The sequence below is a fragment of the Squalius cephalus genome (genome assembly GCF_949319135.1).
Source record: "Squalius cephalus genome assembly, chromosome: 11".
Lineage (NCBI taxonomy): Eukaryota > Metazoa > Chordata > Actinopteri > Cypriniformes > Leuciscidae > Squalius > Squalius cephalus.
Genome location: NC_137132.1, coordinates 21565672 through 21581706, shown reverse-complemented (window position 1 = coordinate 21581706; position 16035 = coordinate 21565672). Strand labels below are relative to the sequence as shown.

Here is a 16035-nt window from a genome sequence, read left to right as displayed (position 1 = left end):
CATCAGTCTTCTTCTGGTAGCCCCGTTTTGGCCGGCCCGAGTATGGTTTTCGGACTTAATTTCACTCCTGATAGCTCCGCCAGGGCAGATTCCTCTGAGGAGGGATCTGTTGTCTCAGGCGGAGGGCACTATATTCCATCCAACTGGTCATACTATTTCTCCATGGTACATAGAGGATGAGACTGACAGTCAGGTCCAGGGTTCCTTCCTGGTACCTGGCGGTGGTTCTCGAAGGGCTATCCCTGGCTCCCTTCGTATCCCTTCAGTCGGCTTTGCCTAGGACCTCACGTTCTAGATAGCCTTTCTCTTAGCTACTTCTTATAAAGAGACTGGGAGACCTCCAAGCCCTGGCATTAACGCCAGCTTGCTTGGGGTTTGCCCCGGCGGAGTTAAGGCCATCCTGCATCCGAGACCCAGCTATGTGCCTTAAGTGCAATTTAACATGGCTAGGTCCATGGTCCTGCATGCATTTCATCCTCCACCACATGTGTCGGCAGAAGAGAAGAGGTTCCTTGCTCTGCCAGTCAGAGTTCCGAGTATTACCTTGAGAGGTCCTCTTCTTGGAGGAGGTCGGACTTACTGTAGTGTGCAAACAAACCATAAGTAGGCCTACAAGGTGCGCAATTTGCCTTCACCTTTGGCCGTCACATGTTACGTCATGACGCAACACCAATCAGGATTGGAATAGTTTCATTCATACTTCAGAGGCGCACGCTAAGGGAGCGTCCCCAAAGAGTCGTTTTCAACGACGCAGTGTCTCGTTCCCTTCTCAGGGAACAAGGGTTATAGTCATAACCCGAGACGTTTTCTGGGTCCTGGAGGTGTTCTGACATGCTCTGACATTTGTGCTTATTTCTGTTACTTGTGACATTTTCATGGCTAAAGTCTGATTACACTGTATTCAGCACAAACTCTGCTACAATAATATATCAGCAGCATGTATGTAAAAGTTTGTAGTTGAGATAATGACATTTATGCGTGGTTTGTGAAAAAAAACAAAATAATTGTCACTGAAATAAGGCCATGAAACCCATACTGATTATTTTTTCACAAGACTTTTGAAAATTGTATCATGTAGCCTAGAATATTTGCTCCAAAACTATGTGAAAATCATCCTGACTGCTCATTCAGAGAAGACAATATATTGATTTAAAATTTCTAAGACGTGTTTTGTGTGAGAAAGCTTTATGCGAAGGGGCGTGATCACCTCATTAATATGTAAGCTTTTCAGACCTGAGAAAGAGAAAGACACTCCCTAATGGCCCTATTAGGAGCTATCAGGCCCTATCATTCTGAGCAACCTTGCACAAAGAATGAGGAGATTTAAAAAAGAATGGCTTTTTGATTGTTTGGATTTATTTACAACACAACATAATCCAAATATTCACAACAAAAGAATCACACTATTGAAATCAATGATCCAAAGACAGAGACCTTTGTGCCATTCCTAAAAACATTGTACATACCTTTCATTTCCAAGGTGTTTGATTTTCACTTTCAACATCCTTGATGTGTCATTACAAGTGCCCAGCCATGTGAGTGATTCCTTCAGAGTGAACACGGGTGAATCTGATTGCAGTAGATGTGAAAGATATTAATAAAAGTGATGTTAATTCAGCCAGCGCTCATACCTGTATTTACATTCTGTTTTCGGTCAAAGTCCAAAGTAGTCGATTGTCGAGTTCACGCGCGTGATAATAGGTAACTAAACCTATGCGCGTGAACTCGACAATCGACTACTTTGGACTTAGACCGAAAACAGGTATGAGCGCTGGCTGAATTAACATCACTTTTATTAATATCTTTCACATCTACTGCAGTCAGATTCACCCGTGTTAACTCATGATTATGACACATCAAGGATGTTAAGAGGCTAAAAGCAGGTTTAAAACTTGCCCCATTGAAGTCAACAGGGTGCAAATTTTAAAAAGAGGATAACACGGTGTAGGCAACACCGATTTTTGTCGTTGTTCTCTGTAGTGACAGCACTCCAAATTTACAAAAAAAATAGCTCAATGTTAAAATTGACCGGAGTTCTCCTTTAACTATTTATTTGTATGATACAGCTGCAAATAAGTATTTGAACACCTGTCTATCAGCTAGAATTCTGACCCTCAAAGACCTGTTAGTCTGCCTTTAAAATGTCCACCTCCACTCCATTTATTATCCTAAATTAGATGCACCTGTTTGAGGTCGTTAGCTGCATAAAGACACCTGTCCACCCCATACAATCAGTAAGAATCCAACTACTAACATGGCCAAGACCAAAGAGCTGTCCAAAGACACTAGAGACAAAATTGTACACCTCCACAAGGCTGGAAAGGGCTACGGGGAAATTGCCAAGCAGCTTGGTGAAAAAAGGTCCACTGTTGGAGCAATCATTAGAAAATGGAAGAAGCTAAACATGACTGTCAATCTCCCTCGGACTGGAGCTCCATGCAAGATCTCACCTCGTGGGGTCTCAGTGATCCTAAGAAAGGTGAGAAATCAGCCCAGAACTACACGGGAGGAGCTGGTCAATGACCTGAAAAGAGCTGGGACCACCGTTTCCAAGGTTACTGTTGGTAATACACTAAGACGTCATGGTTTGAAATCATGCATGGCATGGAAGGTTCCCCTGCTTAAACCAGCACATATCAAGGCCCGTCTTAAGTTTGCCAATGACCATTTGGATGATCCAGAGGAGTCATGGGAGAAAGTCATGTGGTCAGATAAGACCAAAATAGAACTTTTTGGTCATAATTCCACTAAACGTGTTTGGAGGAAGAAGAATGATGAGTACCATCCCAAGAACACCATCCCTACTGTGAAGCATGGGGGTGATAGCATCATGCTTTGGGGGTGTTTTTCTGCACATGGGACAGGGCGACTGCACTGTATTAAGGAGAGGATGACCGGGGCCATGTATTGCGAGATTTTGGGGAACAACTTCCTTCCCTCAGTTAGAGCATTGAAGATGGGTCGAGGCTGGGTCTTCCAACATGACAATGACCCGAAGCACACAGCCAGGATAACAAAGGAGTGGCTCTGTAAGAAGCATATCAAGGTTCTGGCGTGGCCTAGCCAGTCTCCAGACCTAAACCCAATAGAGAATCTTTGGAGGGAGCTCAAACTCCGTGTTTCTCAGCGACAGCCCAGAAACCTGACTGATCTAGAGAAGATCTGTGTGGAGGAGTGGGCCAAAATCCCTCCTGCAGTGTGTGCAAACCTGGTGAAAAACTACAGGAAACGTTTGACCTCTGTAATTGCAAACAAAGGCTACTGTACCAAATATTAACATTGATTTTCTCAGGTGTTCAAATACTTATTTGCAGCTGTATCATACAAATAAATAGTTAAAAAATCATATATTGTGATTTCTGGATTTTTTTTTTTAGATTATGTCTCTCACAGTGGACATGCACCTTCGATGACAATTTCAGATCCCTCCATGATTTCTAAGTGGGAGAACTTGCAAAATAGCACGGTGCTCAAATACTTATTTTCCTCACTGTATAATATAATGAACACCAGGTTTGTTGTGCCTTGTAAGCATAGGCTATATATGCACAGTGCTGCATAAAATAATAATAACAATAACCTATAGCAGCATATAAATCTTCCAAAAGATTTCAGTAACAACTACGCTAGAGAAAAATATATTGAATATCATACGTTACTTCAAATGTTTCCATTCGTTATGATGATATGAAATGAGATAATAGTAAAAACATGAAGCCTTTGTTTGGTGCATTTTGCTTTTCAAACGCTATCGTTTCAAACGCAATCGCGATACATTCAAAAGCAGAGCTCGCTCCAAAATATGAACCATTATGGTTACCATATTATACTTATCTACGTTTGAGCAGATATCCACAAACACAGTAACAGTAAACACGGGTCCAAATATTATAATATTCACCAATATTCACTTTCTTGTCTTCAAATCGCGTTCTTCTTCTTCTGAGGTAAATCCAATGTAAGCTCACGGCGTGTACGTCTTTCAAACTCGACGAAAAGCAGAGACTTGTGAAGTTTGTTGGTGCTTTGTTTTTGAGGTAATGAGCGTGTTCACGTTCCATGTGGAGATTTGCATGTGAATCTCTTTTGCGCACGTGGGCGTGGTCAAATTAAAAATAATTAGCAAGCGCGTGAGAAGCTAATCTCCTGAAGCGGACCGCTCAGGGATGGAGTAGAGAGCTCTTGGAGATGGACACTGATCCACTCCCTCCTCCCGGTGGAGGACTGGGAGGAGTCTTTGTTTGTGTATGTCTGTTCCGTCGCTGGCTCTCGTAAAATTGGAGCCAGCGCTACCTACATTTTCAAAGAAAGAGCAATTTTCTCTGTTCCCGAGTCCATAGAGGTTTAGACTGTTGGTGTGCAACCCTGTACAGCCTTGCAACCTTCAGCTACCTCTTGCTTTGCCAGCCAACAGTTGGGTGCGGTTCTAGGATGTGGTTTCACCTTCTCACACAGTCTCTAAGGTTATCTAGAGACAGGTAAGAGTCGCACTACACACTCAGACCCTGTCTCGGGCCGCCTTCAGGCCTTTCAAGCTGGGTCCCTGTTTGTTGCCTGAAGTCTGTGGTATCCGTGGTTCCGCTGCTTCACTCAGTTGTAACACTACATGGTGCTCCTGGTTGATCCAGCGGTTCCCCCGTACCTACAGACTCGGCTTCATTAGCTGGTATTGAGTGCATTCGAGGACCCGGTCATGCCTTCTCATGCATTCTCTGCCGCTACCTAGAGACCTGTCTGATATGTACAACTCAGACCCTGCTTTGGGCCTCCTTCGGGCCTTCCGAGCTGGATCCCTGTCTCTAACCCGCTGCCTCACTCTGAGTATGTCTCTGATGCCTTGGGCCCCCTGTGTTGGTCCATTGTAGCACTGAAAGGTGCTCCCGACCGACTCAGCCGGTTCTTGTATCATCAGACTCAGATAAGATGATTCAGTTAGTCCAGCACCCACCCGTGTGCAGCGCTTTTTTTTACACATCTGTGTTCCGAATTGTGCTGCAGTGTGTGCGTCGTCGCTTCCTACTGGCAAAGGTTGTGATCGAGCCGTTCCTCCAGCCGATATGAAGATAGGCTTCTAAGTGAGGCCTGTTCTTCATTGTACTTAAACTATAGTGAGTTAGACCATCAGGGATCTGTGTGCTTGATTCAGGCCCTTTTTTCAAGCCTCCGTTCAAGTTACTACACAGTACGCATTACTAATGCTCATCTCTGTGAATGGTCTGCAGCGTGGGACCTGAAGGACGCGTACTTCAGATATCCACTCCTCCAAAAACACGGGCCATCCTGTGTCTTACGTTGAGGGGTCGAAGTCTCAGTACAAGTCCTTCTTCAGTGCTTTTAAACGTCCTTCCCAAGTTGTAATTTTACATAAAGCAAGAAAAATGCCCACATATGACAGGACAATAATGAAAGGTGGTGCTATAATGAATAAAGCTTGAATGAGGGTTGCTAATAACTTATTAATGCTATTGTCATTGCATGGCAGCCTCAGCAATGTTCCATAGTCACAATACCAACTCTCTACCACGTTGGAATTACAGAATGAAAGTCTGGTCATCAAAGATGTTGACAGTGTTACAATACAGGTGTTAAATGCCCATATTACTGAAAACACTATAGACATTAACGTATTATTCACTATAGCATGATATCTTAGTGGAAAACAAATTGCAATGAAACGATCAAATGCCAGAACAACAAGAGTGTAAGTTTGCACAGTAATAAAGACATTCACAAAAAACATGTTTGCCAAACAAGCATTGTATGAGACGTACTGTGAGTCAAACAAAAAAATCTTCATCACGTTAGGAATCAGTGCATTAGTTTCACCAATGTCGGCCAAGGCCAAGTTAAACACACCAATGTACATTGGACTGTGCAGGCTCCGGTCAAGAGCTATAATGAGAAGGACTATCGAGTTCCCAATTACAGTAATAAAATATATGATAAATAAGAATGTATAGTAAGTGTTGTACGGTGTACCTGTAAGCCCAGTGATGAAAAAGTATTCAGGATGAACAATCGAGATATTCTGGGATAAAGTCATGGCAGCTTTGCATTTGTTGTTTTGCACAGGCTGAGAATAGAAATTACTATAAAAAAATAACCCAAATATGGACTTCACCAAATTGTCATCTCACACTTTTAACATCTATTTTCAAATGTTGAATATATACCTTTATGCAAATTTGCTGCATAACAATTGAATCACAGACTAAATAATCTTAAAGTTTTAGAGCAAGAGCAAACAATGACAGTGTCTGAATGTTTGTGAGCTGCTCTGAATTGAATAGTCTGTTTTAAATACCCATCCTTAATCTCTCATGTCGCAAGGATCATTGGACATATGCGTCATTGAATCGTGTCGCCCAAGTGGCCTCATGACAGCCTGTTGCCAAAGAGAGTGAAGACTCCATCCCCAGGCATTCCAGCTGTCAGGGATATCTTCGGTGCCGCACAGTTACATCTGTTGCCGCTCTGATCTTGTCCGCTTGCCAGTTGTTTACTCCCTTTAACACAGAGACACCGGATTACAGCTGGCGCTGTGGCCTACGCTAAATGCGTTAATTACCCAGTGAGCCCTCTTGCACATCACTGTGTTAAGTCAGGTAAGAAGGAGCAGGTTATTTTAGTTGCCCCGTAATGGCCCAACTAGGACCTCGTTCCCTAGACAGCCTTGCTGACTCAGTCCTCTGAGATTTCTCAGAGATGAGGCACCGTTGGCACCCACACCGAACCGGAGAATCCAGGTTCCGTTGCGGTGGTTCAGCTATCTACCTCTGAAAAGAGCGTAGATACTATTACTTCTGCGAGAGCTCCCTCTAAAGAATGAGGCTTGCTCACGATATGAAGTAGAACCTGTTCGTTGTTGGTGTCCTTCTCACGAGAGGACCCTCGAGAGTGTTCGATCACTTCTGTGCTTCCTTCCTGCAGAAGATGGGTCGGAGCGTAGCTGTTCCGCTCCACCCTCAAAATGATGTTGCCCTTAAAGCACATCAGGATGCAGTTGAGATATAGGAAGTACGACTTGATCATCAGGTTCCTGAGCGGTGCAAGGAGATTAAATCTTCCTTGTGCCCCCTCTATACCTTCTTGGGACCTATCTCCAGTGCTACTGCACTCTGAGACCTCCCCTGAGCACTACAGGTAGTTTTTAAAGAAACAGTTCTCCTGCTCGCTTACTCTATCAAGAAGGTAGGGGACCTGCACACATTTTCGGTCAACAAATCGTGCCTGGGTTCGGGCCAGCTAACTCTCACTAATGTGAGACCCCAGCCTGGATATGTGCCTAAGGTTCCTACATCTCCCTTAAAATGGGACCAGGTGGTGAGCCTGCAAGCGCTACCCCGGAGGAGGCAGACCCAGCCCTGACTTTTCTCTGTTCCTCCCGCCTTGCAGTTATTCAGGACAGAATGCAAAGTCACAGGACCTCTCCAGCTCTTGTCTGTTTCGGAAACCAGCAGAAGGGAAGGCGTTTTCCATGCAGAGGTTGGCCCACTAAAAGATTAGTGTTGCCATCATCTTGGTGAAATTCGCAAGGTGCACCGTGCCCACCTGGGTAGTGAGCTCTTCCAAAAAGAGAGTGTAGCTCCTTCCTGGGTGTTGACACGAGTGCGTCGCTGACAGATTAAGAGCTGTGGGCTGGGCGACACCAGCACATTTGCTAAGAAATTAGCCTATGTGTCGAGCCGGTTGCTTCCGTGGGCTCCCTTTACACGAAGCCAGCTTCACCTTAGCCCAGTTTGTAGTGTCGGCTTGCTGTGCCATTCCCATCCTTGGACTGGATAAGTGTGCCTTTTTGCTGCAGTTGAGTTCCCTCTTCAAACACTTTTGAGTTCCTCCTCACCCCGTTGGATGCTAGACCTATCACTTGTATGCTTGTGTAACTTGTGTTAGGTGGGGTCCATATGTTGTGATCCCTGTTGTGATGTTGGAGCCACCTCAGTGAAATGTCATATGTTTTACTGCTCGCTAAATCGTTCAGTCCATATGTGTTTTTCCACGTTACCTCCTTCGGGCAGGATGTGGCTTCTGCAGTGTTGCCTTCCAACAAAAGGTACGTTTCCCAGTGGTCCTGTGGAACAGCAGTGACTTTCCTAGCCTAAGCCCTGTCCTATTCGCTCAAATTGCAGGAAGATCAGGAGGCTTTTGTCTAGGCACTGGAAGGTGGCAGCACTAGTGGCGTCTTAGTAGGGATCCCAATCAGTCGACACGTCGACTACGTCGAACGTGACCGACTGAAAGGGAACATCTCGGTTACGTATGTAACCCTCGTTCCCTGAAGGAGGGAACGGAGACGTTGTCCCCCAGCCACTATTGCTGTACCACCGCTGACCGGGGCCCGCTTGGCTCCTCAGCGAAAAACAACTGGTGCATGCATCCACTTCCGTATTTATATCCGCGCTGTGGGGCGGGGCGTGTGATGCGATTCAAGCACACCAATGTCCACGCTCCCTAGCGTGATCCCAATCAGTCGACACGTCGACTACGCCTCTGTTCCCTCCTTCAGGGAACGAGGGTTACATACGTAACCGAGACGTTATTTATTATGGCCTTATAAATCTGCATACTATTGGGTACCACATTTCCAAGAAAATACAATACTTTTTTTAGGTTTACTTTAGCTTACTTATTGATACTGTTATGTTTGAATTGCCCAGTCCTGCTGTATAGCCTGCTTATTATAAATTGTTACCCATAATATGACAGTTTTGCAAAAAACGAGTGAAATACATTTATTTGCATTTACCCTCGATGACACCGAAAAATGAGAATTAATTAATTAATTAATAGAGTAAAAGATGCATACCTGACATTAGAAAAAAATACATAATGCTGAGCGTCCGAAGACATTCAGCATTACAGGCTGATCTGGCTACCAAATCGCGCTGAGCCTCTTGAAACATTTCTTTATATACTCAAGCCAAGACAGAAACCTAAACATGTGCTAACAATGGGAATCTGCATTATTCATGGTCTCCAGAGTTTACAGCTTTTGAGGACATTTGCATGAAAGACCTACCCTCCTCTATAAGCAAGATATCTCTAAACTATAAAAAAAACGTTATTACGTTTTGGTTTACTTCTGTGGAGACGAAACTATTGTACCAGTCACACTGAGACAATTCAAATGGTACCAAACATGTTGTGTTGTATGATAATTGTTCACATTAAACCATATAGATGGGGTGAATTTCAGGGGATGGGGGAAGAGGAGTCAAAGGAAAGAAATCTAAATTAATACAATATTGAGGTGATTGACTCAGTGCGATTGTGTCTTGGGCCACATTTACACATAGCCGGGTATTTAGAGAAACTAATATTTTCCCCCCTCCGTTTTCAAAAATAACATCGTGCACACAACATCGTTTTCAAAAAAGTTGTCGTTTACATCAACCCGCATAAATTCGCCTTCGAGCGCCATCATAACCTATGGGCAGCGGAGGGAGGGAGTGTAGGGAGAAGGATAAAGCCATGCAAGCCAATCAGAATCCTCAAAATCGACAACAACAAATAGCACGATCGACTTCCAGTTCCTTTCAAAACAACAGACGTTGGGAGGCAATGTACCGGCATCTTGGAAGGAAAAGCTGCTGTAAAAATGCTGATTTTCGTGTACTCCTTCGCCTCTGCTCCTCGATATAGTTCAGCAGTTGTGTTTTGCAAATGCAAACAGGCCAAAAGCGTTTGCACAAAAGTATTTTTTTTTTTTTTTTTTTTTTTTTTTCACAAAAGTAAAAATGAGTACCACCTTTTTGGTAACACATAACCGGCGTTTTCAGAAATCTCCACTTTGGCCGGAGTTTTTAGAAATAATCGTTTTCAGGGATAAAAACGGCGTTTTCGTGTAAATGACAGGCCAAAACGCAGGGAAATATCTGCGTTTTCCCATCGTGTAAACGGGGCCTTGGATGGGGATGCTAGTTTCACAAGAGAGAGTTCAAATGTTAATTTCAAGAAGCCTCCTTTGTCATCTCTGTGAGTAGTTGTTCCTCAACCAGACGGACCAACATTGTCTAATTTCTACAGTCTTACAGTATATACAGAATATTGAAACACTGCTGTCCACATCTGCCTCTTCTGTTTTTACTACCATTATCTCTGTCATGTTTTTGCTGTTGTTCATTGTATTCATTAATGTTCTTAAAACATCATCTTTACCAAACCTCCTCTTTGGTATTCCTGACAGAAATTCTATATTAGCAATAAAATAATTACAATTTCTTGCTAAAATGTTTGCCTTTTCAATTAGTTTTGTCTTGGGGTCAGTAACTAACACACTTGAAATCAGGGGCCTGTACCATGAAGCCGGTTTAGGTGGCTAGCCAGCTATGTTTCAGCTTAGTTTCCGCCAACCCGGGGTTTTAGGTACTATGAAAGTAGCTCGGCTTTAATCGGTGTTCGTTGCCATGGTATCTTACGCTGCACGGCTAACCTGCTCCGGGTCAGGTTATGTTCTGGATTCAAGATCTCAGACTGAAGTTTGACCAATCAGCTGAGAGCAAAGAAACATATAGGTGACGTAACCTATTCCAAGTGTCTGTTGCAATGACTTCACCTTTTCTTCCAAATCCGGTGGACATCTCAGCGCAAATTGTTAGACGAGCACTTCGTAGAGAAAGAGTTTTTAGCCAGACAAAATCCCCTTGCCTTAACTGATAGTTACTTGTATGAAAGATACAGATTTTCTGCGGAAGGAATGTCTTATCTTTGCGAACTTCTTGAGCCGCACATAAAGAATTTAACACGTCGAATTCATGCACTTACTGTACCGCAAATTGTATTGCGTTGCGTTTTTTTTTTTTTTTTTTTTTTTGCAAGTGGTAGGCTACATACTTGCACAGTGACGCACAGAAGCTATGGGAAAACATATGTTTGTCGAACCATTCGCAAGGTGGTCCTCGCTCTGCAGGAGTACATGTATAGTTTCATTAATAGTGTTCCCCGGACATTTATCAACCATGTCCATAAAAGAGGGCTTTTATAAAATTGCCAGTAAGATATATTGATAGGGTGACATCACATGAACACTTGTTTTTTTTTTTTCAAAAAGCAAATTTCACAAATGTACTATACAATATAATACATGTTAAGAATTATTTTGAATCTTTTTTATTATTATTCTGTTAATCTTATGATAGGATTCCCAAGTCATTGCAACATGTGTGCAGTCTATTGCTCCAATCTCCACTGCTCTAGGGGAACATGAGGCAGATTATGTTAATAGGAAGTCCTATCACAGCCATAATGTTCAGGTAGAGATATGTTAGATGATTATTTTCTGTGAGATGAATCTTTAAATTAATAGTAACTTTAACAGATATAACAATGATCTACTAAACACTTCATCTGCAGACGACTTGTGGTCATGAACGTATGATCACAAGTTAGGATGCCAAATGGCCTGGCTCCAGTGCTTGTCTCACAAATTTTCCATGAGTCTGTGTTGTGTCAGCGCTTTGAGGAAAGCGAGATAAATTTGGTACAGTACAAAACACTGTTAATTTGAACTGAGATAGAAAAACCTACACAATAACCCCTATCATGACCCTCAGACAGGGCCACAGCACCGCTTCAATGTGGCCCTCAGTAAAACCAGAGTGAAGATAGAGATGACCTTTGGCATCCTAAAGGCACATTTCAGCGGTGTTCGGCCCTTAAGAGTCACCAGAGCGGGCATCACAGATAGTGACTGCATGTGCCATTCTGCACAATATAGCCACCATTAGAATGGAGCGAGAACCACCACAAAACCAGCTTCACCCCGATGAAACTGAGCCGATCACACTTGACCACCCAGCTGGTGCAGATGTAGATGCAATCACCATACAATATTACACTTAATAAAAGCACACTGAAACTGCAGATAGGCCTCAAACTGTTTTATTGGTTTTGTGGGATGGGAGGGAGAAAGAGAGCAAGAGAAAGTTGCATTAATAAATATTCATACTAAAGTGTTACTTGGTTAAATAAGTTATACTAATATATATATATATATATATATATATAGTCTGATATGAGTCTGTTTCCACCTGAAACATAATTCCACCACAAACATGATCATTACAAGTTTTCTGGAGGCTCATCAAAATCACAAAAAGTTCATTGACTTCCTACAAACACAGGACTGACTGTAATTTATGTCAAGGGTTTTAAATCCTTACACATTTCTTCTGAAGGCCATTGAGGTAGAGGCCTCAGTTTCTGGGGCAGGTTGTGAAAAATTCAATAAAAGAGATGTGTAAGGGCCAGTCCCTTTTTTATGCCACACATTCAAATGTTTGCCATAATAAAAAGCCCAGTGCATTCACATCAGCAACTGTCTGAGAACACACAGACAGAGTGTCTTCATTTCCTCCACCCTAATAAATAAAAATAGGCCAATGTAAAGCATAACTGTTGTAAAGCAGGTTATGTTTGGTCTTCTGTCTGCTGCATACTGACCTCTGTGTGGGAGACTGTGTGCTGGCTTCAACAAGGACACTGTATTTCCCTCTACTGCAGAACATAGTCAGCTATATTTAAAACTTAAAAAAGTAGTAATGTATTGCACACGTACCCAGTGTTACTTGCTTATAGAAGCCAGCACCAGGGTCAGATTGTACAGCACCTGTAATCCCATCCATAATCGGCCGTCCCTTATTGCCTACTCAGAGCCAACTCCTCCACCACAGAGTATTCTGGTTTTCTGAATTTAACTCTTTATTTCTGTTTGCTGCAAACAAGTGTTTGTGATAAAATGTTCACAAAGGTAATAAAAGGTTGTGGTAAATACTCACCACTTTGAATTATATTTTTATATTTTGTCTTTATCTGCTGCCAAGAACATTTGGAGTTGGGGTTGCATCTAAAAATCAATGAATATTAATCTTTCTTAGTACATACATGCTCATTTTTTATATATTATAAAATAGGCTATAGGCTATATTACACATGCTACACATACATATACATACATACAGTACATACATAATTTTACATATAGAACGTATTTGTTTAACTTACACATTAACAATCAGCAATCTTTCTCCAACAGTCTTCTCTTGCTTTGGCCGCAGAGAACGTATTGTTTCGAGGTTGAAATACATATTTAAATTCATCGTAATTCTGAATGATTATCTCTTGCTCCTCCGCGGAAAGATATATCGCTCTCGCTCTACCCGCGATTGGTTGTTCAGTGTCGACGTCACTCTTTTATGTGCACGCGCGCGTGGAGTAATCATAGCTTGAGGATCAAAGCCTGAGTTGACAGAGAAAGTTGATGAGCTGCATCATGGTACCAATAAAGCCTGATTGCATCGGTTTGGTTTTGTCAACTCAAAACTAATCCTGTAACCCCGAGTTTGTTCAGCTACCTTCATGGTACAGGCCCCAGATGGATTCATTCATAAATAAATAACCAACATTCCACTGCTGTAAACCAACACACAACTAATGTGTCCATAATACATGTTAAGAGTCTTGCAGACTAAATTTATTTTCTGCTTGTACAATTTTATTTTCCACATTATGGATCTAAAAATATTTATGAAATACATAAATGTAATTTTTCATATAGGTAATTTAATTCACAATGATTGAAGAACACATAGACACTCATTACAGTCATTTTGAAACGTTCCCTCTAATTGGTGCAGATCTGTTGTTAAGCATTTTTCGGATTAAGTCTTTGATTTTAGCTGTGTTTAAAACATAAATGATGGGATTGAGCATTGGTGGAAGAGCAAATGAAAGAGATCCGCTGATGATCCTGGCATTAGTAGTAGGTGAAGCAATCAAAATGCATATTATGGGAAGAAAGAATGATCCAACTACCAAAAGGTGAGAAACACAGGTCTTCAGTGCTTTTAAACGTCCTTCCCAAGTTGTAATTTTACATAAAGCAAGAAAAATGCCCACATATGACAGGACAATAATGAAAGGTGGTGCTATAATGAATAAAGCTTGAATGAGGGTTGCTAATAACTTATTAATGCTATTGTCATTGCATGGCAGCCTCAGCAATGTTCCATAGTCACAATACCAACTCTCTACCACGTTGGAATTACAGAATGAAAGTCTGGTCATCAAAGATGTTGACAGTGTTACAATACAGGTGTTAAATGCCCATATTACTGAAAACACTATAGACATTAACTTATTATTCACTATAGCATGATATCTTAGTGGAAAACAAATTGCAATGAAACGATCAAATGCCAGAACAACAAGAGTGTAGGTTTGCACAGTAATAAAGACATTCACAAAAAACATGTTTGCCAAACAAGCATTGTATGAGATGTACTGTGAGTCAAACAAAAAAATCTTCATCATGTTAGGAATCAGTGCATTAGTTTCACCAATGTCGGCCAAGGCCAAGTTAAACACACCAATATACATTGGACTGTGCAGGCTCCGGTCAAGAGCTATAATGAGAAGGACTATCGAGTTCCCAATTACAGTAATAAAATATATGATAAATAAGAATATATAGTAATAAGTGTTGTACGGTGTACCTGTAAGCCCAGTGATGAAAAAGTATTCAGGATGAACAATCGAGATATTCTGGGATAAAGTCATGGCAGCTTTGCATTTGTTGTTTTGCACAGGCTGAGAATAGAAATTACTATAAAAAACTAACCCAAATATGGACTTTACCAAATTGTCATCTCACACTTTTAACATCTATTTTCAAATGTTGAATATATACCTTTATGCAAATTTGCTGCATAATAATTGAATCACGGACTAAATAATCTTAAAGTTTTAGAGCAAGAGCAAACAATGACAGTGTTTGAATGTTTGTGAGCTGCTCTGAATTGAATAGTCTGTTTTAAATACCCATCCTTAATCTCTCATGTCGCAAGGATCATTGGACATATGCGTCATTGAATCCAAATATATCTTCTGATTCATCTCTTGAGAGCTTTCAGAAAACACAATGATGTAACACTTGTATATTGAAGTAAATTTCCTGGCCACTGCTTTAGTTTTGATAAACATTTTCTTCACTGGCTACACAATTCCTTTTTGTGAAGTTCTCATTAGTGCACATTATATTAAAGTAACGCAAGGGTGTATTTAATTCTACATGACAGCAACTGCAGTACAACTTATATCCATGTGTTGGCCTTAACAGCGAGTAGTGGAAATGGTTGAGATCCTCTCGATGAGGTCTATTCAAATATACCTCTATAATATATAACGACTATAATATATAACAACCTGCATAATGTGTAATACTTACTTACATTTCATGTCTTTTTTCAAACTGTGGTTCATGGTTCACCACTAGTGGACAGCAAAACTTGCTTTGGACCCATATTTATTGTGAAACGCTCTATACAAATAGTACAATGACAACATAATAAGCAAATTATTTCATTCATATTGTATGTATAATATCACACAAATTATTTTTTCCTCAAATGGTATAAATGAGTTTTAATATACATAGTTTCCTTTATTTTGGGAAGTGAGTCCTTTGCTAGGAAATCATATAAGGGGATCATTGGCATCAAATTGTTTGAAAACATATTTTAACTAAATTATATGCTTTTTGGTAACTTCAGACAGACATCAATACAATAAAAAGACCAGAGTAAACAACTCAGTAGCCTATTTATTTGGGGCTACTTAAAGTTATTTAGGAGTAGGGTGAGCGGTTGATATTTATATATATATTTTTTTTAACTCATTTAAAATGCTGAACAAATGTTAAATAAAAATGTTTCCTTTTATATTTTTTTTAACAAATAACTTTTGCTTATATATGAAGTTTTATTAAAGGACATTATCAAATAATGATTTTGGCACGATGGCGCCCTCTACCATGCAGCTCCCCATGCACTGCATATACTGAATACTAGGGGTGAGCCCGAAGCCGAATACCTTATTTGGAAAGGCACTGATAATGGCTTCAAAATGAATAACGAATAATTCTGCCGAATAATTTTCTTATCAGAGGTCTCCGGCAAGCACATATCTCAAGGTCCACCCGGAAATACAGTGTCCTCAGGATGCCCGCTCCCTCCAAGGAGGGTTCTAGAGCAGTCAGTT

At 41.2% G+C, this 16035-nt stretch overlaps 2 protein-coding genes across 2 annotated transcripts; both read right to left on the bottom strand.

The window, feature by feature from the left end:
* Positions 1-5308: 5308 nt before the first annotated feature.
* Positions 5309-6043, bottom strand: LOC307167829 (olfactory receptor 1496-like; the record flags this gene model as incomplete). Its single annotated transcript, XM_079887135.1, has 1 exon — positions 5309-6043. One exon carries the CDS (start codon positions 6041-6043, stop codon positions 5309-5311), a length of 735 nt encoding a protein of 244 aa, XP_079743261.1.
* Positions 6044-13602: 7559 nt separating this feature from the next.
* Positions 13603-14556, bottom strand: LOC307166664 (olfactory receptor 1M1-like; the record flags this gene model as incomplete). Its single annotated transcript, XM_079885160.1, has 1 exon — positions 13603-14556. The coding sequence occupies one exon, from the start codon at positions 14554-14556 to the stop codon at positions 13603-13605; it is 954 nt and encodes a 317-aa protein (XP_079741286.1).
* Between the last annotated feature and the right edge of the window lie 1479 nt (positions 14557-16035).